Source organism: Canis aureus, chromosome 6 (genome assembly GCF_053574225.1).
Source record: "Canis aureus isolate CA01 chromosome 6, VMU_Caureus_v.1.0, whole genome shotgun sequence".
In the NCBI taxonomy this organism is placed as follows: domain Eukaryota; kingdom Metazoa; phylum Chordata; class Mammalia; order Carnivora; family Canidae; genus Canis; species Canis aureus.
This window is the reverse complement of record NC_135616.1, coordinates 79,949,177-79,975,696: the sequence shown is the minus strand read 5'-3', so window position 1 is coordinate 79,975,696 and position 26,520 is coordinate 79,949,177. Positions and strand designations below refer to the sequence as shown.

Genomic DNA, 26,520 nt, shown 5'->3' with positions numbered 1-26,520 from the left:
GTCATGCCCAAGCCTGTCTCTTGACTTTGACGGCTCCCGGGACATCTGTTCAGTCTCCCATCAAACGTAGGCGTACTTGGGAACTCAGGCGGTTCAGGAGGCCCGCGTCGGGCGCCCGCTAGACCCAGGCCCCATGAGGTGCCCGCAGGAGTGAGACGCAGCGCTCAGGCACACTGGGCACCTTGCCTCCGCGATGCTGATGCCCCCACCGGGCCAGGCGGGAGCTGCAGGGCCCCGGGCCAGGCCGGCTGTGTCCTGGGGGCAGCGGGTCCCTGAATGCAGTCCCAGCCCTGGGGCAAGGCAATGGTGTCAGAGCCCAGCATCCCCCCTGCCTCGGGGCTACAGCAAGCTATGGGGGGGGGGTCACCCCTGCCCGACCTCTGTGGGGTGGCTGTCTCCACCCTGCGCCCCGGGCTCCTCGGCTGGACACCAGACGCCCAGGGCTGCTGCCCCGGAGGCCCCACCCCGGGAGGTCCCACTCCCACAGTCCTGGGGGGGCCCAGGGCCTTCCTTCTCGGATCCACACGCACACATACCGACGACAACAAAAACCCCCGAAAAAACCCAACCCCGGAGCGGCACGTCGTCTGGAACACAGGGTGGGGGGGCGCAGAAAGGAGGGGAAGCCGAGGCAGGCCGGGCTGTGAGTCAGGCCCCAGGAAGCTGCCCGGCCTGGGCCCCCTGTGACTCACAGAGACTGCAGGCTCGGCAGCTCCCACAGCGCGTCCGCGGGGACTCCTCCCAGCTGGTTGTTCTGCAGCATCCTGTAAGGGGAGGGCAGGGCTGGAGGAGCGCGCGCAGCCGGGCCCCCTGCACCCACCACCCGTTAGCGGGGCCCCCCACACCCACCCATTAGCAGGGGGCCCCTGCACCCACCGCCCATTAGTGGGGGTCCCCTGCACCTGCCCCTTAGCAGAGGGCCTCTGCACCCGCCCATTAGCCAGGATCCCCTGCACCTGCCCATTAGCCAGGATCCCCTGCACCTGCCCATTAGCGGGGGTCCCCTGCACCAGCCCATTAGCCAGAGCCCCCTGCACCCACCCGCCCATTAGCTGGGGGGGGGCCCTGGGGTCAGATGGGCTGGGCAGGGCTGCAGGGGGCCAGGCAGGCCTGTGGGGGGCCGGGGAGGAAGCGGAGGAGAGCTCGGGGAGCCCGAGCGCCCGGAGGTCAGAGCACCAGCCATTCTGTCACAGTTTGGTCAGAAAGGGCCTGGGCGGCGGCGGCGTTGGTCTCCCCAGGCCCGTTTCCCTGTCGGTGCGATGCAAAGAGGGGGCATCTCTGGGGAGGGGAGGATGTGGACGGGGCAAGACCCCTGGAGGCAGGGCCCCGGGCAAGTATGTTGGTGTGGAGCCCAAGTCCGCAGGAACAGCTGGAGATACCCAGGTCGGCATGTCAGCACCATCCCGACGGCCCAGCCTCACACAGCCCAGGCGGGGGGACGGGAGGGGGGACACGCCAGCCAGAGAGCGGGGTCCCCTCGGCAGGCTGCTCAGCTGGAATCGGCCTGTCCCCGGGCCCCGGGGGCATCGCCGTCTGCGCCTCTCACCTGAGGGCCTGGAGAGCTGGGCCTGGGATGGGGGGAGGAGGGCAGCCACCCGCCGGGGCAGAGGGAGTGGGCCCTCCCCCGACCCTACACCCTACGCCCTCCGGAGGGGTGAGCTCGGCCGAGCTCCGCGTGGGGCTCCGGACAGTCGGAGGCCCCGGGCTTTAGGAAGAGGAGCTCGTTCCCCGTCTTCAGGTTGAAAGACGGGGGCCCTGAGGGGCCGACCTCAACCAGGCGGAGGGAGACAGCGCCCTGTGACTGTCCCGCTCAGGCCACACCTGCCCCCTCCTGAGCTCAAGATACCGAACCACAAGCCCACAAACGGAAGGATGCTGGCGTCGCCGTGGGCCTGGCCTGGAGATGAGCAGAGCCCTGGTGCCGGCAAAGCTGGGGAGTCAGCCCCCCACGACGGCGGAGAAGCCTGGGGCTGGGGTCCGGCCTGCCCTGCCCCGGGCCCTGCCCCAGGCCAGGTGAGCCAAGGGGGCCAGGCTCGGTTGTCCCAGGAGCGGACCCTGCGAGGACAGTCGTGCTGCAGAGGTGGAAGTCGGGGGTGCCAGGGGGCTCAGTCGGTCATGCACCCAACCTGATTTCGGCTCAGGCAGTGATCTCAGGGTTGTAAGCTCTAGTCCTACGTCGGGCTCCACACTGGGCGCCCCATCCCCTCCCCAAATAATTAACTAATTAATTAAAAGTCAACCTTAAAGGGCACCTGGGGGGCTCAGTCGCTGAAGCGTCTGCCTTCAGCTCAGGTCATGATCCCGGGGTTCCGGGATCGAGTTCCGCATCTGGCTCCCTGCTCAGCAGGAGCCTGCTCCTCCCCGTGCCCCCATCCTGCTCTTGCGCTCTGTGTCTCTCTCTCACTGTGTCACTCAAATAAATAAGTAAATAAATAAAAATCTTTTTTAAAAAAGTCAGCCTTTAAAAAAAGGTAGAATTTGGGACGCCCGGGGGGGGGGCTCAGTGGTTGAGCTTCTGCCTCAGCCCAGGTCATGACCCCAGGATCCCGGGATCGAGTCCTGCGTCGGGCTCCCTACATGGAGGATGCTTCTCCCCCTGCCTGTGTCTCTGCCTCTCTCTGTGTGTCTCATGAATAAATAAATAAAATCTTAAAAATGTTTTAATTAAAAAAAGTAGAAGTTGGGACGCCCGGGTGGCTCAGCGGTTGAGCATCTGCCTCCAGCCCAGGGCGTGACCCTAGGGTCCTGGGATCGAGTCCCGCATCAGGCTCCCTGCAAGGAGCCTGCTTCTCCCTCTGCCTGGGTCTCTGCCTCTCTGTGTGTGTCTCACGAATAAATAAATAAAATCTTTAAAAAATAAATTAAAAAAGGTAGAATTTAAACCTGTCCAGGCTTCCTCAAAGCGTAGCCGTCACACTGCAGGATCTGAAGTAGCCTGGGATTTGGGGCCTGGGCTCTGCCTCTGTCCAGCTGCCTGATGGCCGTGACGTCTACTTAACTCCTATGGGCTTCAGTGTCCTCACCTGTAAACTGGGGATGATGATAATGACCTGAGGCGCCAACTAAATGGATTCAATAGAAGAACCCCTGCGCGGCGCGGGGCGCGTCAGCAGGTGTTGCTCCTCCATGTGGTTTCACCACTTCCCCTCTCGGGGCCCCGGTTGTCTCATCTCTCAAAGGAAGAAGCTGCCAGACAACGCGTAGACTCTCACTCAGCTATGATATTCAGGGGCCGGGGACCTGTCCTGCCGTCCGCCCTGCTTAGTACTCCTGTCCTTCCAGACGCCTCAACCCCTTGCAACTACTGAGTGGGAACCTCACCGGGAGATCTCAGGGAGCCGCCCTGACTCCATCCCCCAGAGGCCCCAGGACGCTCGGAGGGAGGAGATGGAGAAATCCCGGTTGGGCAAACAGGAAGGGCCGCAGGCTGCTCAGGCACCTCACAGCCCCCCCCACCCTCCACTCTCCTGGGGCCCCCGAGGTGCATCTGGCCAACTCCGCGCAGAACCCGGCCTCCCCTGGGCACCCCAACGCGTCTCCACCCCCCTCACGTGCTCAGACCCTCCTACCCTTTCCTCTGTCACATCCCAAATCTAGAAAGATCTTTACGGTCTCGGAATCCTGCCTCCCTCCCAACACAGAGGCTGCCGCACTTTAGGGCACATCATCCTGGGAAGTTGGTACCTCCCCAGGCAACTCATCCCGCGCCAGGCAGTCGGTCTGGTCTGTTTGTCCAGAAAGCCCTGGCTTCCGTGGAATCCCAACCCACTAAGCCCGAGGTCGGCGGCGGTTGGCTTTGGGCCCGGGCTGTCTCCCTGGCTGTCCCAGTCCTCATTTCCCAGCCTTCACTCCTCTGGGGCAACACAACTGGGTCATCAAAGCCTGAAGTACCTTTTAGAAGGGGAGAGCCTCTTTGTTTTCCAAATGAGGAGACAAAGGGGGGGCTCAGGAGGGGAGGGGACCTGCCCCCAGTCACAAAGCAGCCTAATGGCAGCAGCTGGCCTAAGGCCCAAGTCCTGCCTCCGGGGCCACTGCTTTTGTGACCACATTGCCCTGCTTCGCTCGCTGGCCCTGATCCGCCTGGCGAGCCGGACTCTCCGACGCACCGGGTCTCAACCCTGGCTACACATTAGAACCACCTGGGAGGATTTTTTCCAATCCCCATGTCCAGGTTACACCGCAGCCCGATGACGGCCCGGGGCCCAACCTCTGGGCGAGGGATGTCAGGGCGTAGGTTTTGCGAGGCCCTCAGTCTACAGTCTACTCAGGACTCCTCCCTTGGTCACCTGTGAAGCCCTGGGGGTGGGTGCTCCCTGTGGCTTGAGAGGCACTGGGGGCAGGAACCATGAGTTCCCGAGAGGCCATCCACCGGCGGTTGACAAAGACCCTTGCTTTGGTTCTGCGGAGGGGCCTCGGGGTCCCCGGGGTGGGCGGGCAAGACAGAGCCTGGAGTCCACCCACCCCTCGTCCGCCCTAAGTGGAGACGCCCTCCCTCCAGTTACACATCAGGACTTCTGCCCCAGGCGTTTGTATTTTAAGGCTCTGTAGCTGGCAGCGTCGGGAAACATATCCAACGTCCCCGTTTTAAAAGTAAGAAGACTGAGGCGTTTGCGTGTCGTTCTTGACACCTGTTCTGGGATCTGCTGCACCTAAGACCCTGACATCCGCGTTTCGACGGGACGAGGGCGGTAGTGGCCCCCTCCTGGGGCAGCAGGGCTCGAGGAGCTCCCTGGGCTCCCAGGGCCCCCGGGCCTTCTCCCAGCGGCCGGCCCGCCGCGCACAGCTCACAGGTCAGTCCAGGTCATGTCATCGGCACCCGAGGGAGCCCGACTGGGCCGGGCGTGGCCGCCATGAGGCCAGGTGGGGAGTGGACGGGGCGACGGCAGCCCCCGATGGCCCACTACAGCCTGGAGGGGGCAGCAGGGCAACCAGCCAGGGCAGTCTCCTGGGGCCCCGGGCGTTCGGCTGCAGCTCCCCGGGCAGCGGCTGCCCTTTGCAGGCCGAGCTCCACCGAGGCGGCAGGACCAGGAACCCCAAACCACAGGCTCAACCTAGGACTAGGTCGCTGGGGACGATGTGGTGCCCAGCCTCCGGGGGCCACGGGGGAGAGCCCGTCCTCGGGCTGCTGATCCCTGTTTCCTGGGTCTGGGTCTCAGGAGAGCCACTTGGGCCCGACGGGAGGCCTTCTGGACGGGCCAGAGCCACCTGACACAGTGAGGCGGTGGGCCTGGTGGACAAGGCAGGGAGGTCAAGCCTCACGCAGTTCCTGGGGGGAGGCAGCCGTGGGGAGGAGGCCTGTGAGGGGAGAGGCGGTGGGGGCGCGCACACATCCTCTCTCCCTCCCTCTCCCTCCATCTGTCTCCCAGGCCGGCTCCACATGCTCAGGCTGGGGGTCAGGATGCAGGAGCTCCGGCCTCCGCAGGCCCCTCACCGTCACAGGGCTGGCCCCTCACCCTGACGGGGCCGCAGGGCAGGCGCTCTCAGAGGGGCAGGCTGTTTCCCACAGGCCAGCGGCCAGCCCTGCGCTTCCCTCGGGACAGTCCCAACACAGAGCCGGGCAGGGGCAGGGGCAGGGGTCTCGGGCTCCCTGACTCCCGGGGACGGACAATCCCTCCTGTAGGGTCTGGAGAAAAGGCGGGGCTGGCTGTCTGCAGAGGCGCCCGGCTGGGCCTGTGGGCTCCAAGAATCGGTGGAGGAGTGAAGGCGTCCAGGTGGGGCGGGGGCTGCGCTGGGGGCACAGGGAGGAGCCGGTCGGACAGGGAACGAACCCCCCTTCTTATGTCCTTTGCTTCCGAGACGAAAGAGGCAGAGCGTTGGCCTCAGAGAAAGGAAGATAGGGTTCAGAAGAGTCAGACCCCGAGGGCACCTGGGGGTCTCAACGGCTGCCTCTGGCTCCGGGCGTGACCTTGGGTCCCGGGATCGAGTCCCGTGTCCGGCTCCCCACAGGGAGCCTGCTCCTCCCTCTGCCTGTGTCTCTGTCTCTGTCTCTCTCTGTCTCTTTGTCTCTCATGAATCAATGAATAAAATCTTTAAAAAAAAGAGTCCCGGCCCCGATGAAGTCCGGGCAGCAGGAAAGGGACAGAGTTCTGGTTCAGACAGAGAGGCCTGCGGATGCTGGGCTCTGAGGCTCCCGTTCTCTTGCAGTTCTGAGCCCTGAGCAAGGGAAGGACGGGAGGCAGGAGCTGGCCTGGTTGCCCAGGGGCAGGACAAGCCCGCTCTGGAGCCCTGCAGCGCCCGCCCGAGCAGGAGAACAGGCTCCCGGGGCACCCGGGGCATCTCTCAGCGGGGACCTCCACGGGCAGAGCACGGAGGCCAAGGCCACGGGAGGCCAGGGGTCTTCGAGCAGCAGCGTGGGGGTCCGGTGGCCTTGGCCCCCAGCCAGCGGCCTCTCCTGGCCGCCCAGCTCACCCGGCCACGGGCGCCGTTGGCAGAAAGGGGGCGGGAGGCTTGCGGTTTCTCGGAGGCTTTGATTTATTGCCTAATGCAGGCAGAGAAGAAAGAGGAGGCTCCTCTCTAAGCCGGAGCCTTAGGAACGGGACGGGAGCCTCACATCTTCTGAAGGCCCAGCAAACAGAGCCCGCGCTCTAATCCGGCTGCAGGCCTGAGCCTGCCACTGGGCACAGACACGCCACCAGGCAGGCTGCCTGCGCTGAGCGTCTGGCTCGGGATGCCTCCCCACACCCCGGGGCAGCGATGCGGATGGGATGGAGACAGCCCACGAGGAGAAGCAGGAAGAAGGGGGGCACAGAGGGGCAGAGGGAGGGGAGCCGGGGCTGACACAGAGAAGCCAGCCCAGGGAGGGCTGGGAGAGACGCGGTGGGACCCAAGGGCACCGCACGGGCTGGGGCAGGGGCACAAGACACCAGGACGCCTGTGGGGCAGAGACCAGAGCTAGAGGCCAGAGGGGTCCAAGACCAGCAGCATGAAAAGGAAGCGCTGAGCCGTGCACCAGGTGCAGACCAGCTGGCAGCCCGAGGGGCCAGGGCCATGCGTGCCTTGAGCAGCTCTGAGCACCTTCGACAAAGACCGTCCTTCCAGGTGGAGCTAGCCCCAAGCCAGGCACAGGACGGGATTCTGGTCCCTTTTCAGCCCCTCAGCCAGATGCTCTTGTGCAGTGAACACCCTGCTCCACCAGACAGAGGAGACCCGCAGGTCAAGTGAGGACTTAGGGAGCCGCAGGGCTGGGCGATGGCTCGCCAGTCCGGGGAAGCTCCGAGCGCTCACTGTCTTGCTCCAGGATCAGCCTTCAAGATCCTCATTTTCTTCCCAAACCAGTCTGTGTGGTGATGTACCCTCCCCAGGAACCTCTCCCCCCACCCTCAGACCCTGTGCATCCACTTCCTCCCCGCGGCCCTCCATCCTCACTCCTCATAACATGAGGGGGGCCTTGGGGGAGACAGACGGCCTTGGCTGGGACAGTGTGAGCACCTGGGGCGGGCAGAGGGAGGGGATGTGCCTCGGCTGCTCCTTCTCTGAGATGGGCCATCAGCCCGACAGCAAAAGGGGGAAAGTCACCAAACTGACACAAGGTCCTCCGCAACCCTCACTTTCCGTCTGCTTTAAGGGAAAGATGAAGGGAACTAGGACGAGGAAGCCTGGGAACGGAGAGACTCCATGGGAACGGGACTCTGAGCCGGGGCCGCAAGACCAGGTTGGGTCTCAGCAGGGAGAGAGGCAAGGAAACCCTGATTCCTCCGCCTCCAGCCTGGGACTGGGACAGTAAGGACCCGCCTCGCTGGCCACTATTCACATCACCAAAAAAAAAAAAAAAAAAAAGGGAGATATTTAGATACTTGAGTTCCCTGGAGGGTTTGCCATGACTATCAAGCAAACAGACTGATTAACAGACAATCAGAGGGTCTGTTATAGAAAAGGTGAAAAGACTGCCCCCCCCCCCAGGCTCAGGGGTGGAGCATCTGCCTTAGGCTCAGGGCGTGACCCCGCATCGGGTTCCCTGCAGGGAGCCTGCTTCTCCCTCTGCCTGTGTCTCTGCCTCTCTCTCTCTCTCTCTCTCACTGTGTCTCTCATGAATAAATAAATAAAATCTTAAAAAAAAAAAAAAGAAGGGGAAAAGAAAAGGTGAAGACAAAGAAACAGAAATCATGATTAGAATGGGAAGTAAAGAGGAAGTAAGCAGAGCCAGTAACACACCAGGACCCGGTTACGGATCTTGAACCTGCCCACGGGGCCCCAGGGCGCACCCCTGGGAAAATGGGGACGGCTTATACTTACAGGATTTTCAGGCTGTAGAGGCCAGAGAACGCGTGTCCCGGGATGTGCGAGAGATGGTTCCCCGAAAGGCGCCTGCAAACGGGGCAACAGTGAGGCGGGCGGGGAACCCAAACGGGGCCGGGCCTCACTTGCCAGGTGCCCAGGGGCCTGGGACGGGCACGGGGTGCTGACTACCATTTACGGAGGTGGACAACGTGGTGGATGCTTCACGCCCAAGGTCACTCGGCTCCCACAACACCCCGGGAGGTCGGGTGGCGAGCTTGTCCCTAGATGTATGGGAGCAATCTGAGGCATGGACAGGGGGTCACGACACTTTCCCCCGAGGGTGACAGAGGCAGGCTGTGGCCCAGCACGGAGTTGTCACCCAGACCTGATTCACTTCTGGGCTCCCGTCCTCACCCGGATGCCTCCCGCCGCCCTCACCTGCATCGGGTCAGCAGGGGACCCAGGTAACATGGGGGGGGGGGTCTCCTGTGCCCTCAACCGTGCGGCCAGGAGCCTTAGGGAAGGGGCGGTTTAGAATGAGCCCAACATTCGGGCCTAACGAAGCGTCTCCCTGTTTGTTGTGGGGTCACCGCCGGCCCTAAAGGGAGCAAGTGCGACAGGATATGCTCGACGCCCAAAGCGGGCGGGACGCACCGAGCACGCAGGGTGCGGAGGGTGCGGAAGGCCCCGGGCTCTCTGGGTGCCCCCGAGGGGCTATGCATGCGGATGCTGTGCTGACATTCCTCACAAGCTGCCTGGAAAGCTGTCGTTTTCCTTTTTTAATAAGAATCTTGTTATTTGGTATTTGTTGTTTTTTAAAAAAGCACAACGTGCGGGGAAGGCATCACGAGATGCGAGGCCCCCCAGCTGGGCTCTGCAGGTGGACGCCAGCCACGGGACTGTCCCGTGATCTCTCAGGTGGAACCTCTAGAGGGGCCCAAGCTCCTCCCGGGGCTGCGAGGACAAAGGTGAGCCTGCGGCTGGCAGACCGAGCCCGGGCATTGCGCGCCACCCTCCGCCTTCACACCCACTTTTCAGTCCCCCCACGACGCGGCTCCTCCTGTTCGTGGGCCCCTGCTGCCTCTCAGTCTGCCCTGCCTTGGGGAGCGGGCTTAGTGGTCGTCCCCCGGAAAGCTCCCCCGCGCAGGGTGAGAGGCCGCCCTGGCCCCGTCCCTCACCCACCCGCGGGGCCGCCTAGAGCCGCCCGCGCACCTGCCCCCTTGCCGAGCACAGCGGACTGCCTCACCCGCACGTCCCTGAGGGCAGCAGGCGGGTCCCCATCGTGCTTCCCCCAGAGCACCCGGAGCTCGTCTCTGACCACGGGGGAGCTCAGTAAGCGTGTGACCCCGACGGCCTGGCCAGGGCCCCGGGCTGACTCCAGCAGGGGCAGGCCGACTGTGTTCTGCAGGGGCGGGGGGGGAGGGCACAGTCCAGGGTGCTGGCAGGGCAGCAGCCGAGTCAGGGGAGGGGCGCGGTTATGAATGTTTTTCCAGCCAGGAGCCCAGGCTTTGCAGTTTAGGTGGACCTCAGGGGAGCCCTGAGGGTCAGTGGTGCTGCCAAACCAGGTCCGAGCAGGCTGGGAGCAGGGGGCTGGGGATTAGGACCAACGAGGGAGGACTGGGCACACAGAGACCTGGCCTCCCTGGGCAGGGAGGCCGGGTGCTTGAACCCAAGAGAGGATTTATTCCTGAGCTCCCCTGGAGGCTGAGGCAGGGCAGCAGCCGTGGGAAGGCCTGGGACCGGGAGGACTCGGGGGAGGACACGGCCTCGTGTTTGGCAGTGACCGGGGACGGCTTGTGGCCGAGATGGTGGGCACAGGTTGAGGGGACGTCTCCTGCCAGGACAGTGAACACGACTGGCCTCCGTAGAGCAAAGCCAGCCAGGTGGGTCCAGGCCAGGCTGGGGGAGGGCCTTAGGAGTGGACCCCTCGGCCGCTGGGGAGTCAGAGAAGGTCCCTGAGCTGGCGAGCTGCCCCTAAAGACGGGCAGGGTACATGTGAAAGGAGGCTGGGGGGGTGGGGGGTCAGTCGGGAGGTGGGAGCGGCCTGCAGCTGTGCGTGAACCCTGGGGCCGCGGCCCTGGGAGTCCGGGGGGGGGGGGGGGTGGAGGTGACGGGCACCGCGGAGAAGAGCCAGCGGGACTTGGGGGTGGCTGGTCGCTGGACACCAGGGAGCGGGTCCAAGATGACCCCAGGGAGAGGAGCAAGCAGCGGGGGAAGCTGCAAGCAGGCGCTGGCCTCGAGGACACGGGCCGGGTTTCAGAGCCCTGGACCATGTGGTTCCACCCGGCCTGGGACTCAGAGCTGCCCCGGGGGGCCGCTGAGTTCCCCGCTTTCCGGAACAGCCCCGGGGCCCCTTCCTCTGAGCCCCCCCGGGGAGCCCAGGCTCCTACAGCTGCCAGGGTCCCGAAGCCCTGCCCCAGGCCCCGGAGGCCTCTACTCACAGCTCCTCCAGGAAGCGCAGGTGGTGGAAGAGGCCAGGCTGCAGCTCTGTGAGGTTGTTCATGCTCAGGTCTCTGCGTGGAGACAAAACGGGAAGGGGCCGTGAGCCGCCCTGTCTGGGCCCCGGCACACGCGGACGCCGCACCGTCGGGCCCCAGAGCCAGCCTGGCCGAGCAGGTGCCTTCCCTGGGGGGGAGCACGGGGCGGGGGGCCGGTCCCGACACCACCCTCCACGGCCTCCGGCTCTGCCCTCGGCTGTGGCCCATCCAGTGCCAGGCCCTCGGGGAGGGGCTGTGCGGGAGACCCCGCCCAAGGGAGAAGCTAGGGAACCATTCGTGGAGTTTCCGAGAGAAGGGGGAGGGGTTCAAAGGGGAGGCTGGAGCCCGGAGGTCGCGGCTGTGGCCGTGGCAGTTCACTCGACAGTCACGCACTGCTGTCTCATCCCCGCGACAGCGGCGGGGCGTCGTCCTTTTGTTCCGTCCCAGAACCGGGGGGACTCCCTGCCCCTTCCTGTTGGCCTTCCTCCCAAGCCCCCCACCAGGGGACCCCCGGGCACGCCCCCACAGCCGCCCAGCCTCCTGTCGCAGACCCTGGGCCCTCCCTGGGTCCCCGGCTTGCATCGATCCAGCCTTCCCACGTCATGGGAGGGACCGGTGGGTGGCTTCGGGGTCACCGGTCCTCCAGAGATGCCTTGACACAGAGTGACCCCCTAACTACGGCTCCCGCGTCAGCACTGGTAACCTTTAACCACATAATTCCAAGTAATCCTCTCGGCAGCCCCGAGGTAGATTCCATTGTTATCTGCGCTTCATGGACAAGAAAACAAAGGGTCTTGAGATCACAAGGCCCGAGGCCAGCTGCGTCTCCCCACCCATCAGCGCTTGGGCTCTCAGACACCGTGGCCCTCGGTTTCCTCATCCGGAAACGGGTCCTCACAAGTGAGCCAGCGCCAACGGGCCGCCCGCTGGACAGGACACGCCCGGCGGCAACACGAGGGCCAGAGTCCCAGTCCGACGGCTGCGGGGACAGGGAGGCCTCCCGTGCATCAGCCGTCCCTTAGCCCGCGCCTGGGTGAGCGGCGGCGCCTCAGGGACGCGTGCGGCCGACGTTTGGGGTCCACGCTATTTCTAACTCTTGTCGGCCCAGCCCACCGCCCGTGGGGTGCGGAGGTGAGTGCAACCAGCCGCCAGATGGTGGGCACCCCCGGGCCGCGTTGACCTGTTTCCCCCGAGGCCCGAGTGCGCGCCGTGCGGAGGCTCCGGAGGCCGGGGAGCCGAGAGAGGCTGGGCCGGGCCGGTCCAGTCTATAAGGACTGCTCGTCTCTGTGCTCTGCGTCCCCTGACGCTTCGGCTCTGACGCACGTGCCCCGAAGAAGGAAGGCATCGGTCGAGGGCAGGGCTGCTGGTGTCCACGGCTCCCGCCTGCTCCGCGTGGGCCAGGAGGCCGGCGGGCTGCTGGAGTCGCTTTCGGGGGGCAGGACCCCGAGGGCTGCTCGATTCCGTCAGCGTGTGGCCCTCGGGCACGTCCGGGCTCCGCGGGCAGGGGTACCGCCGGGCGGCGGGGCAAGGAGGCCTAGGCCCTGAGCCTGCGCCTCTCTGCGAGTCCTGGGCCCGGCCCAGCTCAGCCCGGCGGGGAGCACGAGGCACCCCAGAGCTGATTACCTCTAAACGTTTGCCCCGTGCATTTCTGGACGTGTCTCCACAGGAGCGGGAGCGGGAGTTCAAGGAGCACGCGGGCACGTGACGCAGGCCTCATCACTCAGCTGTCCCCCCAGGGGCCGCGACTCGGAGACTCTGATGTGGCTCCACGCCCCGCCCCCCACCCTGACGAGCGGCCTCATTGTTCTCCCCTGGGGAGGAGGGGTCTGGACCCCCCAGCCCGCCCCACATCCAGCCGCAGGCCCCGGGAGGGGGCAGGGAGGGTGGCTCTCCCCGTGGCTCAGGCGAGGGGCAAGGCTGGCGCCTGGGAAAGGGAGAGGAAGAGGAAGGGAGGCCGAGAGAGGGAGGTGCGGGGCGGGCCTCGGAGCTGGATCCCCAGCTGATCCCTCCCCAGCTTGGTGGGGCACGCGGGTGCCCTGAACAAAGGGGCTGTGCTGTGAAGCGGCGGTTCTGGGGCAGGGCCCCCGGGGGCCTGGGCTTGGCCGTGAGGACCCGCAGGTACCCACAGGGCAGCGGAGTGCCGCACGCAGGGCACACGAGCTCCAGGATGTGCTTGCCTCGGGGGTGCTGGGCCCGCGTGTGCGGCGAGGACAGGGCCGCGTGCGGTGCTAAGTCATAGGAGTCCTCCTTGGGGGAAACAATCAGCCTCGCCCAGGCCTCGCTCCCGGGGCTGGAAACCCCTTTTAGGCTGTGTGACTGTCGGGGAACCAGGTCCTTCTCTGGGCTCAGGTTCCTGACCCGTCTGGCTCCCGACCCCAGGAAGGGGCCTGGTGGCTCAGCGACGCTCCCTGGGGTCCAGCTTGCGGCTGAATCAGACGCCCGATGCCTGACCCGGGGCCACTATGAACACATGCATGTGCACACCCGCACGCACGTCCGTGCTGCCGCTCTCAGGCCCGGTTCCTGGACACTCGACCTGCCCCGTGCAGCTCACATGCACCCACACCCAGAAGCACACGGCTTCCTCTGGTCTCTGCCGTCGTCGAGCTGACACCCTCCGCACACTCTGAACACGCGGTCCTGCACTTTCGTTCTGCACCGAGCCCTGCAAGTCGCTTGCCCCCTGGACTGCGTGGGAGGGGGACAGAGGGTGGCAGGACCGTCAGAAGTCCTTGCCATCCCCACAGGGCTGCGTGCTCTTTCAGCCGGACACAGCGGGGCGGGGGGGGCTGTCAGCGGGTGAGGCTGGCAGGATGCGGGGCAGGGAGAGGACGGCTGGGCAGCCCTGGGCGCAGGAAGGGAAGTTTCTGGCCACACATTCGGAAAATGTTCTCAGAGCTTTACCCTGTGAGGCAACCGGACCACCCAAGGAAGCTGGGTGAGGCAGTGTCACCATGGAGACAAGGAGCCGGGTTTGATAACCGGGAGGATGCCGGGGTGGGGGGGCAGCCAGAAGTAGGACCCGAAACTGGAGGGGGTGGGGCGAGAGGGGACCCCGCCCCCGGCACTCTGGCTGACGCCCAAGGGCGCTGCTGCATCTGCTCTGTTTGCCTCTTTCGGGGTGGGGGAGACACCGGGAGAGCGGACGGCCTGGGGCTCTGCTGGGGCAGGCCTGGCACTGTCCCCCCACCTGCCCCGCTGGAGAAGCGGCCCCGGAAGCAGAGCCCCTCGGGCACCGTCTCCACCGTGGGCTGAGCTCGCCCATCCCGGTGGCCAGGGGGTGAGCCCCTGTCCCTGGGCATGGCCACGCCGCGGGGCCACCCTGCCCAGCCCCTGCGCACGCTACCTCCGTGACGATGACCGAGCTGCAGCCGCTACCTGGCGCCGCACCACCTCATCATCGCACCAGCACCCGGTCCTGCTCATGCCGCTCAGCCTCCCCAAGCCTCGTTTTCCCATCTGTACAATCGGGGTAGGAAGGGGCTCCCCTCACACTAGCCGTGGTGACAATGACATGAGTTACCAGCTATAAAACAAGCGCGGGGCCTGATAAAGGGGCCCACTAATAGGAACTCCCCTAGCTGGATCAGGAGGACTAGGACGAAACGCCCAGACAACGACGAGCCTCAGGGCAGGGCCTTAACCGTGGCAGCCTGGCTGTGTCCTCCAATCTCGCTGGACGCCCGGCAAACAGGGGCGTGTACGAAATGCCCAAGTGAACGCATCACAGACGGAGACCAGTGGGTGACCAGCCTGCCCCAGCTCCTCTCCCCGCAGCTCACAGCCCTTGCTCCTCCGGGGAGGGTCGAGCGTGGCCCTCCTCTGCAGGATCCCTCAGGCACCTTCCTTGCAGGGCAGCAGCGTGATCAGGGCCCAGTGTGCGCCACAACCTCCCGACGCAGCCGCCCTCTGCGCACATCACCCACCGGGGGACCCGAGACAGCTGGGGGTGCACACGGAGCAGGACCGGGCAGTGTAGGACGAGCCCGACGTGGGGGTGGGGGTGGGGGTGGCAGGGCGTCCCTCCCCTGAGCAGGGCCAGTGGCCAGGTGGCTGCCCGGGGCCATGAGTGACACAGCGCAGAGCAAAGCACTGGGAACGTGGAATCGGGGAAGGAATCGGGGAAGCCGGCTGGCTCAGGCCGCCCGAGGGCCCCCCACCACCTGCAGACCAGTATTTCCCGGCGGGCTGCAGGGGGCTCCCACAGCACCGCCCGGGGACGTGGACACAGCACGGGGAGGGCGCGGGGCCCTGCAGCGAAGGGTGGTTGACTCACGGAGCAGCAACAAAAAGCCCCGCGTATGTACTGTGCTGCGTGCTCCCCACTGCTCCTCCAGCCGTCCCGCTTCAGTCGGGAGCCGTGCGTCTAGACGTGGACAAAACAGAGGCTCAGGAGAGGCCAAGGATAAAGCAGCCTGGCTTCCTGGGGCAGAAATGAGTGAGGGGTGAATGCAAGACTCGAGGCGCTTGTGCAGAACTGAGTTCAGGGTGGAAAGCACCCGGAGAGCATGTCCCGTGTTCCACGGTGCGGGGGGGTCAGCGCGGCGGCCGCGGGTGGCCACACACCACGGGGTGTTAGCGCCCCGGCCTCACTCCCGAGGGCCTGCAGCATCTCCCAGGAGTTGTGACCACGCGACACCCCCCCCCCCCGGGATTTCCAAACAGCCCTTGGACGAGAGGTACTGTCCTGTCCCTGCGCTCGGTCAGCTGACGAGGGAGGAAGCAGATGCAAAGGAGGACAGAGTGGCCCAAGGTCGCAGGAGGTTGACGGGTTGATGGCTGCGAGGATGAGGCCCCCCCAGACCCTGGGGCAACGCTCCTTCCACCCGCGCCTCCTTGATCTTGGGTTTCCTAAAGCGCCCCCCCCCCCCCCCCGCCCAGCCCGGGGGACTCACCCGGGTGGCACCTCCTTATCAGGGATCACGTGGTTCCGGCTGTGTCTTGAGAGTCTAAACACACCAGTTGACACAAAGTTCTCCTGGATTTTTGCAATTTCCCCAGATTTCCCAACCAGGGAGTCCCTCTAATCGGGATAAAGTGCATCTTCACACACGCATGACCGCGCAACACGTTCCCTCAGGCTTCGCACAAAGTCCTACATGAGGACGGCCCCGTGCTTTCCAATGAAGGGCCCTTGCTTCACTGTGTCACATCCTGGCCCCTGTTCCTGACAAGCACGTCTTCCGGGCTGCCGCCTGGAGCAGATGGCGCTCTGGGCAGCACGAGGGAGCGGGAGGGCTGGACGGGGCGGCCCGGCCTCCACCTGGGGCTCATCTCCAAGAGTTGCCCAGCGGAGGGGAGGTGACCCGGGGACTCAGGTGGGGCAGGAAGGGGTGAGGTCAGCGAAGCGGGGTGTCAGGTTCTGAGGGCAGAGGGAGGAGGGGAGGGAGGAGGAGGCCCGGCTGAGGCCCCTCCCACCCAGAGACGCCACATCTGGGAAACGGTGGTCAGGCGCCACCGTCACAACCAGCCCCAGACCAAACTCTAGGGGCAAATGCGATGGCAGTGGCAGCTGCCAAGGCGCGGGAGCGAAGGGGGGCACGGGCACGGGGGATGGGTCGGAGTTCCAGGGCGGAGCCTCCCCTCGTGGGGGGCAGCTCACCGGGGCTGAGGGACGTCCCGGGTGCCCCTGCGTCCCTGTCGGAGCTTCACCACGGGGCAGCGGCAGGGCTGCTCCGGCCCAGGCGGGAGTCACGGCCTCAGGGACTTGCACCTGCGGTGGAGCCTGGGCCCCGGGGACTGTCCCTCAGTGCGGGCCCAGGCTGGGAGGAGGCTCCGGGGGCTGAGCAGGGCCCCAGGGTCACACTGTGAGAGTGTGTGTGCTCCCCAGGCCATGCCAGCCCCACGGGCAGGGAGTCGAGGAGACACAGGCCTCCGGGGCCCAGTCGGGGCTGCCCAGGGGCGGACAGCTGCCCTCGAACGTGAGGAGACAGAGCAGAGCCCCCGCGAGCTGCAGGGACCCCAAGGGGGTCCCCTCGGCCGCCCGAGAGGCAGCACAGCCCCACAGTCCAACCAGCACACGTGGCCACTTCACTGGAAGTTCACTCAAATGGAGTCAAATCCAAAATCGGGGCTCTCGGCCCCGCAAGCCAGGGCCACCACCGCAGACGGCGCAGTGCGAGCACGGCCACCGCCACGGCGACGTGAGACGACACAGCCTCTGGTGTGGACCGTGTCTGAGGCTCGGGTCCGCCCCTGCCGGCCACGCTGTCACCTCTCTGTGCCTCAGTGGCCCCCGGGTGCGGAGCGCAGGGCACGCAGGCAGCCAGGATGGGCCGGCACCTGCTCCACGCGCTTCCCACGGGGCCTCCTCACTCCACCGAGAGTACCAAGCGCCCCGCCCACCCACCACCCGACGCTGGGGCCAGGCCAGGTGAGGAAGCCGCGAGGTCCATGATGCACGAGCCCTGCCCCCCGAGAGCCCGGTCCTAGCGGCCCTGGATCGTGGTGGTGAGGGTTTGGGTGCAGGGTGTCTGCACAGCCCCGTCCCAGTGCGAGGGGGGCGTCTCCTCCGCGCGTCTGCTCCCCCCACATGAGCCAGGAGCACACAGCAGCCTCTTCGGTCTGTTCTCCAGCAGCGGGGCCAGCTGGGCACCTGCGCAGGTAAGCCCTTCCCACTGCTCCCACCTCCAGCTCCACCCCGAGGGGAGGGCAGCACTTGGGGAGCCGGTGCAGGGGAGCGGACTCGGCCTGCCCTCTGCAGAGGACGTGCCCTTCCCCGGGAGCCCAAAGGGGGAGAATGACCGTCACTCAGACTGGGCAGTCCCTGAGCTCCCCTCGGCACCCCAGGAGAGGAGCTGGGGGCGCCCAGGGGGCCCCGGTGGGAAGGACTAGGGCCGCCTGCGGGCCGGAGGGGCCCCAGTGTGCAGCCTGCAGTCCTCAGCGCCACTTGCTTAGCTGACGCTCCAGCCGCTGCCTTCAGCCTTTTTTGCGCAGGATAAAGGGACAGGGTGTGTCGGGGCGGATCTCCCTCGGGAGGTCACATGGGGTGGTGGCCCTGTCCACCCAGGGGCAGTTCTCGTCCCTCCCCTGCTGGCATTCAACCCCCAGCCCTTGTCCCGAGCCCTTGTCCTGAGAAGCAGCACAGTAGGGCCGCAGGAAAGGGAGGGAGGGGGGAGGGAAAGGGAGGGGAGGGAAGGGCGTTCTGGGTCAGCCCTACCCCGAGGAGGCACCAGCTGCTGCTTCCAAGTGGCTGCCACCTGCCCCAGGATCTTCGCATCCTTTGATCCTCTGATCTCAGGCCAGGGTCCCCCAGCCAAAGACATTCCTGTCCCCCAGGCCTCCTCCAAGAAAGAGCAAAGGGCTGGCTCCTTCCCCTTCCCCGCTCCTCCCTGCCCCTGTGGGTGTGCGTGTGTGTGCATGCGTGTGTGACCAGCATGGCCACAGAAGCCCGGGGACACGGCAGCAACCAGGTTCTGTCTGAGGTGGTGGGGCCTGGGGGAGATGGCCTGGCCCCCAGGCTGCCACTGGGCATGGTGCGCCTGTCAGACCCCACCCTGCTGGAAGGCTGCCCTTGGCCCCAGTTCCCTTTCCTAGTGCACCCGTGTGCAGAGCCCTGCTGAGCCCCAGGAGGTGTGCATGTGCCCATGTGTGCAGAGCCTTGCTGAGCCTCGGGGGAGGTGTGCATGTGCCTGCGTGTGCAGAGCCTCGCTGAGCCCCGGGGAGATGTGAATGTACCCGCCATGTGCAGAGCCCCACTGAGCCCCAGGAGGCGTGCGTGTGCCCGTGTGTGCAGAGCCTCGCTGAGCCCTGGGGAGGCATGCGTGTGCCCGCGTGGCCACTGTGACAGGCAGAAGCAGGCACAGCGAAAGCGCAGGCGTCGGGGGACCTCCAGAGCCGAGGACCAGGAGGCAGTGGGCTGGTGGGGGCCAGAGCGGGGGCTCAGCCGTCACACAGTGGCCTGCGAGCTCTGGGACAGCGGGGACTGGGCTGGGGCGCGGGGAGGAGCACGGCTGCTCCATGGGCTCAGTAGGGCCCCAAGGGACTGGACAGAAGAGGTCTTCTTCAAGCAGCCCCTCGTGACTGGCTCCAGGAAATGTCCGGCTGTGGTGGGGCCTGGACCAGGGCGCCTGCCCCCGGGATCAAGCAGAGGCTCACATCCAGCCCTCGTTCCACTCTCCAGTTCCGCTCCCTCCCCGCACAGTGGGGCCTGGGGGCAGCAAGCAGGTGCTGGGGGTCAGGGGGCCACAGTGCTGGGCAGCCCCACGGAGGGGCCCGCTGAGAGCCCCCTGCAGCCCCCCATCCCTGGGGACCCTGTGGCCTCTCCACCTCCTGCCCCTGGGGTAGGCTCCCGCGGGAAGCTTACCCAGCCCACCCGTCGGGGCCTTGGAGGCTGATGGGGGGTAGCTGCTGGCTCTCCCCCCCACCCCGCCCTGACCAAAGCAGGAGGAAGCTCCAGGATATCAGAGCAGGAGAAGGAAGGACACAGGGAAGAACTTCCCAGCGATGATCACATTTTCGAGGGGCAGTGCTACAGCAAGCGCTGGGGCGAGGGGCCCGGGATCCCCCCACCCGGGGCGGGGGCAGCGGCTGCAGCACCACCTCAGGAGGCCCCAGAAGTTCCCTTGTCCTACACTCTCTGGTCCCTGCCCCCCCAAGGCCCCAGGGCTGTCGGTGGCTGGGCACCCCGGTCCCAGGGGTTAACCCAGGTGCCTCCTGACCCCGAGCCCACCCCCAGCAGGTCCCTGGGCCGCAGCGGGGTGCCTTTGCACCCCCATGCCAATCCGGAGGGTGAGGCTAATACTTTCTGGCAGGTAGAGGCAGGGCGGGCCGAGGGGGAGGCGGCACCCTGGGCTTCTGCATTCAGATCGGGGGAGCGGGCGGCGGGGCGAGGGTTGGCGTGGCGTCGGCTGGCGGGGGGTGGGCATTCCTCCTTCCGCTGGCTGCACACAGTTAATGGGGGGCCTTGTTCTGGCTGGGCACGCGGCCCTGGAGATGCTGGGGGTGCCGTGCCTCCGCCCCGCCCGGGACCTCAGGGAGCTGCAGGCCCCGCGACCCGGCACCTCCCTCCCCCCACCGGCCTGGCCTGGCTGCCCTTCCTCCTCCCCTTCTCCTCCCTCCCCTCTTCGCTCAGACCCCGTCATTTGTCTCCAGAACATCCCGGGTCAGGAACTGCCAGCCCAGCCCAACGGGAAACAGGCCCGGAGGGACCAGAGGACTTGTCCAGAGGCCCGAGCAAGGTGGCCTCCTGCGCCGGGTGCACAGGACGGAGTGGGGTCCCGGGGGCGGCTCAGATGAAGGCGGAGGAGGGGACACACGGGCAGCCCCGGAATCTTCCAGAAGGGGCGGCCCCTCACTGCGCAGGAGGGTGGGCGAGCTGGGCGGGGCGGGGTCGGCGGGGGTGGCAGGGGCTGCAGGGGCTGCAGGGGCTGCAGGGGCGGTGGGCGGGGCCAGCAGGGGCAGCAGGGGCGGGGCCAGCAGGGGCAGCAGGGGCGGGGCCAGCAGGGCCGGCAGGTGTCCTGGGGAGGGCCACACAGGGTGGCACTAAACCTGTGTCTCCCCGGATCGGCCGCTGTGGCTGCGATACGGAGAAGTGTCCGTGGAACACGGTGCCCGGCCCCGCGGGGTGGGGGTGGGGTGGGGTGGGGGGGTGTGCACCCTCGGTCACTCTCGTGGGCTGAATAAATAATAGCGCCCACGGAGTGTGCTAGGCGCCGCCGGCCACCCAGGCATCTCCACCTAGTAGCTCGGTCAGTCCTCCCAACAGCCCCACGAGGCAGGTCGCTATCGTCCCAGCATTTACAGGTGGGACTGTAGGGCACCAAAGGGCCCGTCCTTCGGCAGACAGGTAAGAGGCCGAGCCCGGGGGCTGGGCGCCCTGGAGGGCGGCCCAGAGCTCCTGCCCTGAGCGCTGCGCCCAACCACGGGACACAGGGAGGGGCCCAAGGCACACAGAGGCCCTGCCAGGCAAGCTACGGCCTTGCCCCCCAGAGTCTGACAAAACACTCGCTCGCACCCAGATCCAGATGTGCCCCGCGCCTCACCTGCGCACTGTGCACTCCATCTGACCCTTGCCCCCTAAAATGCCACCTGCCCAGGCCAAGGTGTGCCCCAGCCCGGTGGCACCCAGTGTCCCTTCCGGCGCTGAGGCCACCCAGATGCGTGCAGCCGGCAGCTGCCTCTTTTACCCAGCGGCATCCCTTGGGAGATCCCTCCTGCCATCCATTCCCACCCTCATGCCCCGTCTGCCCCCATCTGCCCCTGTCTGCCCTCGTGCCCTGTCTGCCCCAACGGTGAGAACAGGCGCCAGGTAGATGCCGTGCTAGCAGCAGAGCACAGGACGCGCAGAAGTGGCCTCATGTGACTCTATGGCCACTTGGAACGGAGGCCGGGCAAGGGATTTCCTCGTTCTATGAACCAGAAAGACGAGGGGCGGTGAGTGAGGAGCAGGATCATCGACAGGACCCCTCGCAGGAGAAAACCTGTTAGGAAATCGTTAGGAACTGTGAAGAGGCAAGGGCAGCGCGTCAGTCCACGCGGGGCAGCGGCGGTGGCGTCTGTGACACCCCGCGAGGAAGGCCCGGGCTGGGCTGGGCCCCGTCCCCGCCGGCTCCCTAGTGCAGAAGCTGGTCTGTGTCGGGGAGCTGGGGTCCTGCTGGCTCCTGCGTCTGCCCCCGGGTGAGCGAGGGCGGGAGCCCAGGCCCCGTCCCAATTCCTGTTCCCTCTTGCCTTTGTCTCAGACAATAGACCCCTTCCCTCCTAGGCTCCTCCGGCCTCCTAATCGGCTCTGTCCACCACAAAGGCAGCGGATTGGTTTACGGCCCCTTCCTGCCCCAACCTTCACAATCCCTGGACACTTGATCCACCTCCCCTTCCTCAGACCCCCCCACCCTGGGGCTGCCCCAGATCTGGAGCCAGGGGGAGGGAGGGAGGCTGGCCGGGGACTCCCGGTGGTGGGGGTGGGGGTGGGGGCTGTGCCCTGTTCCGAGTGCCCCCTGCAGGTGGAGGTGTGCGCGTGTGTGCGTGTGCGTGTGCGTGTGCCCAGGTGTTTGAGGGGAGGCGTGATGTGGTCCTAAGAGGGAGGGAGCCAGCCGCGCAGACCCTGCCTCCAGCAAGCTCCTGCCCGGAGCCTGAGCTAGGACTCTAACCTCGACACCCTGACTCTGAATCTGCCGAGGCCTCAGTCAGGGGCACAGACGGACAGTCGCACACACGCCCTGGACAGACACAGGTGTGCGGTCATCCACTTGGTGTCTCCACAGCGGAGGGGAGGTGGTGGTGGAGACGCGTCCTCGTCCTCCGCAGCAGGACCCCCGCTTAATACAACCCCTCCCCGGAGAGAGAGGATTATTCTGTTTTGCAAATGAATGTCGACCGAGGGCTTCTCATGCCCACTCTGTGGCTTCTCCCTTGCACAGCTGCCTCCCCCGGGCTTCTGCCTCTACGTCCTTCCTGAGCCCACCCTCCTTGCTCCTTATCTGGGCCTGCCGGGTGTACGTCTCACTCTCCGCAGTGTCACGGTTGTCTGTGCGCTGCTTAATCTCCCTCCCCGAGCCCCCAGGGCAGAGCAAAGAGTGTGGGCTTTGGAGCCCCCAAGCCACCCGGCTCTCCCCCTTCACCGGGGTCCCCCCGCCCCCGAGGGGAGGAACCAAGGTCCCGGCCTCCCGACGGTGGACACAGGAGGAAGCTGTCAGCCCGGTGTTGTCTGAGCCGCGGCAGCCAGTCCTCGTCTGCCAGGTGAACAGGGGGACGTCTGCGTCCCGCTCAGCCTGAGTGTGCGTGGCCCTGTCACCATCCACTAGCAGAGGGGACTGGGAGTGCGGCAGGCGCCGGGGTGAGAGGGACCCGGGCGGGGACTGCGCTGCGGCCACTGGGAGCCGGGCTTGCACGCGCTGTGCCCACGGAGATGTCCCCCCAGGACGGCACAGGCCCACACGCAAAAGGAACGTGAGGCAAATTGGGAGAGGCCCAGGGAGCCGGGAAAGGCTCCTCGGGCTGGGTCAACCCGGGAAGGCTTCCTTCCTACAGGAGGTGTTAAAAGCCCCTCAGCGGCGGCTGCCTTGGCCTGTTTCCCAGGAGCCAGCGGTAACCGGGTCAGGGGACAACTCAAACTTGCAGATCACACCGGGAGGCGGAATCAACGCCGACAGTCTGGGTCCTCCCGAGGCCACTGGGCAGGGACCCCTCCCAGCCCGCAGGGACCCTAGCCAGGTGCTAGGTGCTGGCTGGACGACAGGCGGTGGTGGCACCTCCTCGCAGCAGCACCCTCCCCTCCTCCCCGCTCAGTGGTCCATCTGCCTTGGCTTTGGGCCTCGGGACCGTGGCCAAGCCCCTGACACCAGAGCAGTGGAAGGCACTCGGCACCCTCCTCCCGCCCACCCGCCCGTCTGCACACTCTCGGGGACAGCCCCACCTCCTCCCGCACCTCCAGGGGCCGTGGGGAGGGGCTGCAGGGGGAGACTGGGTGCGGAGAACCATGCTCTACAACCCACCCCCTGGGGCTCAGTCCCAGCGAAGCCGCAGGTCGGTGGAGCTGCGCCCGTGAGACACCCGGCCGCTTGGTGCTAGCCTCAGTTTCTCCTTCCAAGGGCTTCTCCCGAGGGGGATCAGAGTGGGTGATCAGCAGCCCCCGTGTAGCGGGCATTTGCTGCATGCCAAGCACTCTGCCAAGTTGCAAACATCTTTCAAAAAGCTTGATATTCTTTTTTTTTATTACTATTTTATACATCCATTCACAAGAGACCCAGAGAGAGAGGCGGGGACACAGGCAGAGGGACTCGATCCCGGGACCTGAGCTGAAGGCGGACGCTCCACGGCTGAGCCCCCCAGCGCCCCGAGTTTGTTCTTATGCCCATTTTGAGGCTCAGGAAGTAGATGCCAGGAGAGGAGCAGAAGCAGGGAGGCCCTCCCACCAGTTAGCACCAGAGCTGAGGCTTGAACCCGGGCGGTCAGTGGGCAGACGCAGGCTTCTTCCTCCACAGCAGTGCTTCCAGGTGTGGGGGGGAGGGGGCCGCAGCCCCTGGGGGCCGGAGGCTGCCTGCGGTTGGCTATGTGCCTTTGGCTGGGAGCAGCGTGTTGATTCATCCCAGCTGCTGAACACCTTGAATCAGTTTTTGTTTTTTAAAATGTGTGGCCCGAGGCGATAAAGGCCGGGAGCCCTGCTCTGGAACATCCTGCCTGGAGGAGTGAGGCTGGTCGTCCGGGGAGGTCAGCGGAGCCCCAGGCTGTTCCGTGTACCAGGCTCCCGGCCTGCCCAGGCCTGCCCTGCCCCGCAGGGTCCTCCCCGTCCTGCGTCCTGCGACCTCCCTGCCCATGACCACCCGGCGCAGGAGCCACGCTGCCCTGCCTCCTTTGACCCGCCGTGGCCGCCCCGACGGCCTCCCAGAGGGCGCAGCGCCTCCCCTGCCAGCAGCCCCACAGGGGAGCGCCCAGAGGCCCTGCTGGCCCAGGGACCGGAATGAAGCCGCCACCGCTTCCGAGAAACGCAAGAAACTGGAAATAGGCTGGAAGGGGCTGCTCCGCCTGGGAGTCTAAGGTGCTACAGTCTTGCCCCTCGGCTCCAAAACCCCCAGCTCTGACCCCCTGAGCGGCAATGATTAGGGTGAAACCCCACCGCGGTTCGGGGTGGGCAGGGGGGGCTACATAAGGCAGAAAGTGCCAGCTGGTGCCCCTGCAGGTCAGGCCGCGATGCCAGCGCCGTGTCAGCGTCCTGGATGTGTGCATCCAGGCCCCCAGGGTGACCTTCCTGACAACCTGCTTTCTTTTAAGATTTTATTTATTTATTTGAGAGAAAGAGACGGAGATAGTGACAGAGATAGGGAGAGAGAGCTTAGGCACGTGGAGGGGCAGAGGGAGAAGCAGCTCCCTGCAGGGAGCCCGCCACGGGACTCGATCCCAGGCCCCTGGGGTCATGACCTGAGCCCAAGGCAGGCGCTCACCGCTGAGCCCCCGGGCGCCCCAACCTGGTTTCTTCCTGGAAGAAGAGTCACAGCCCAGAGAACAGAGGTGCCAACCTGGAGGGCATCCTCGGGCGCGCCAGGGCAGCCAGGAGGGCGGGAAGCCAGGCATGAGGCGCTTCCCCGGCCCCCACTAGAGTCTGGATCTGACCGAGTCCTCAGAGGGGGCCGCGACCCCAGAGCTGGGGTGACGAGGGCCACGGGCCTTGGTCACGAGCTCCGGGGGAGAAGGAATGGCGCAGGAGGACACCCCCGCGGCTCAGAGGCGCCCGCCGTGCCGGCCCAGCCCCACCTGCCGCTGCCAGCCGGCCTGGCATGACTCCGGGGGGCGCCCTGCCAACCCCGAGCCCTGCCCAGCCCCCCTAGGTCCTCGCGCCGCTTCCAAAATAACTCTGCTCCCTGCCCAAGTTTGGCCTCCTGGGTGTTTTTCTCCTCCCGAGACCTGTTCTCCCACGTCTGACGGGCGGGACGAGAGACCTGAATTCTCAAGAGAAATCGAGGTCCACCTCCTTTTTTCAGGGGGGAACTAATCTGCCCAAAGGGGCTCCCGGCATCCTGAGTCCCCGAGCCAGTGAGTCTACTTCAGTTTGGCTGAAACAAGTCATCATTTCCGACATGAGAAAGAGGGTCGGGAAGCCCTGCGGCACCCCACGTCTTGTGCCCCCCAAGGCCCCACGGGCTCCCTGCCTCGGCCTGTGCCCGCCGGTGGGTTCTAGCCCGAGGTCCCATAGGGATGAGCCCGAGCACCCGCGGCGCGCAGAGGCCATGTCTGGGGCAGAGATCCCAGCGGCCCCCAGCACGCCCACCTTTCCTCGGGCCCTAATGCCACAGAGCTCCCATTCCTGGGGAGGAGCTGGCCCCTCCAGGCAGGAGTGACCCGGAAGGCGACACTTCCCCCGTGTGCAGAGTCTCTCAGCAGGTGCCGGCCGGCGTCTCGGGAGGGCCTCCCCGCGGCGCCCTGTCCTGTGCCGCCGGTGACCCTCCGCCTGGGAGGCTGGGGGGTGGCTGGGGCTCCCGTGGGGCATCAGGGCTGGGCCCCGGGGGGCCGGGGCGGGGGCACCAGGTGCTCTGCTCTGAGCCAGGCCTTCCTCCCTCTGCAGCCGCCCCGCCCAGCCGCGCCCTGCCAGAGCCCAGAGCTTTCCTTTTTCTCATGCCTAGGGCTGCTTCCTGCCTTTTCTTTGAACTGGGGTGTTGGCTCATCGCACACTCACCCTCCTGGCAACCCCTCCGGGACCGCCCTGTGATGGGCCGCGCCCCCCCCCCCCCCGGGGCGGCACTTAGGAACGGCTCCCCACCCCCACCCCCCCCCCCGCTTCCCTTCCCCCTCTGTGGCCTGTCCAGGTGGCACCCCCGCCACCCCGGCTCCCTGGAGGCTCCCTCCCATGGCGGGCGGCCTCAGGGCTGCTGTCGCCCTGCCTCTCCCACTCTAGTTCTTCTCCAAAATGTGTACACAGCGAGGTCCAGGAAAGCTGGGGAGCTCGCATGACCGCAACTGGGGGACTGCTGATGGGAACTCATAGAGCCCGGGCTTCGGGAAGGCAGAGCCGGCCCAGCCTCCTAGAATCTCCCTGAATGGGAAACCGAGGCCCGGCCCAGGAGGGGTGGCCTCGAGGCCTGAGCGGCAGGCCTCTGTGCTTGTCCCCACCTGGAGCCCAGCGGAGCGGGCGGGAGGAGCTGCCCGCTTCCACCGCTGCCCACCTCCTGCCCCCAACGCCCCAGGTGGCATGGGCCGGCGGGGTTCCCGGGATGACCACTCGGGCCCCCTTGCCTGCCCTTCCTCCTCGTGCCCCCAACACACACATGCACCATTCCCTTCCTTCCGCAGGGCAGTGCTCCTCCTCCCCCGAACGCCAACGCCAGGACTTCCTCCTCCAGGAGGCCCTCCGTGGCCCTGGTGGCCCTGGGAACCGCACTGGGGGGCACTGACTGAG

The 26,520-nt window shown here is 66.2% G+C and overlaps 1 protein-coding gene across 2 annotated transcripts in view; it reads right to left on the bottom strand.

The window, feature by feature from the left end:
• Nucleotides 1-26,520, bottom strand: part of LGR6 (leucine rich repeat containing G protein-coupled receptor 6) — a 104,797-nt gene that overhangs the window by 72,268 nt on the left and 6,009 nt on the right. Inside the window, exons 3-5 of one of the 2 annotated variants that reach the window (XM_077902475.1) lie at nucleotides 10,659-10,730; nucleotides 8,233-8,304; nucleotides 693-764 (exon numbers count right to left, since the gene is read on the bottom strand). In XM_077902475.1, the coding sequence (XP_077758601.1) occupies nucleotides 693-764; nucleotides 8,233-8,304; nucleotides 10,659-10,730 (216 nt within the window). Of the gene's footprint in view, nucleotides 1-692; nucleotides 765-8,232; nucleotides 8,305-9,463; nucleotides 9,587-10,658; nucleotides 10,731-26,520 lie in introns of those variants that run through there. The other variant, XM_077902476.1, reaches the window with a different exon arrangement.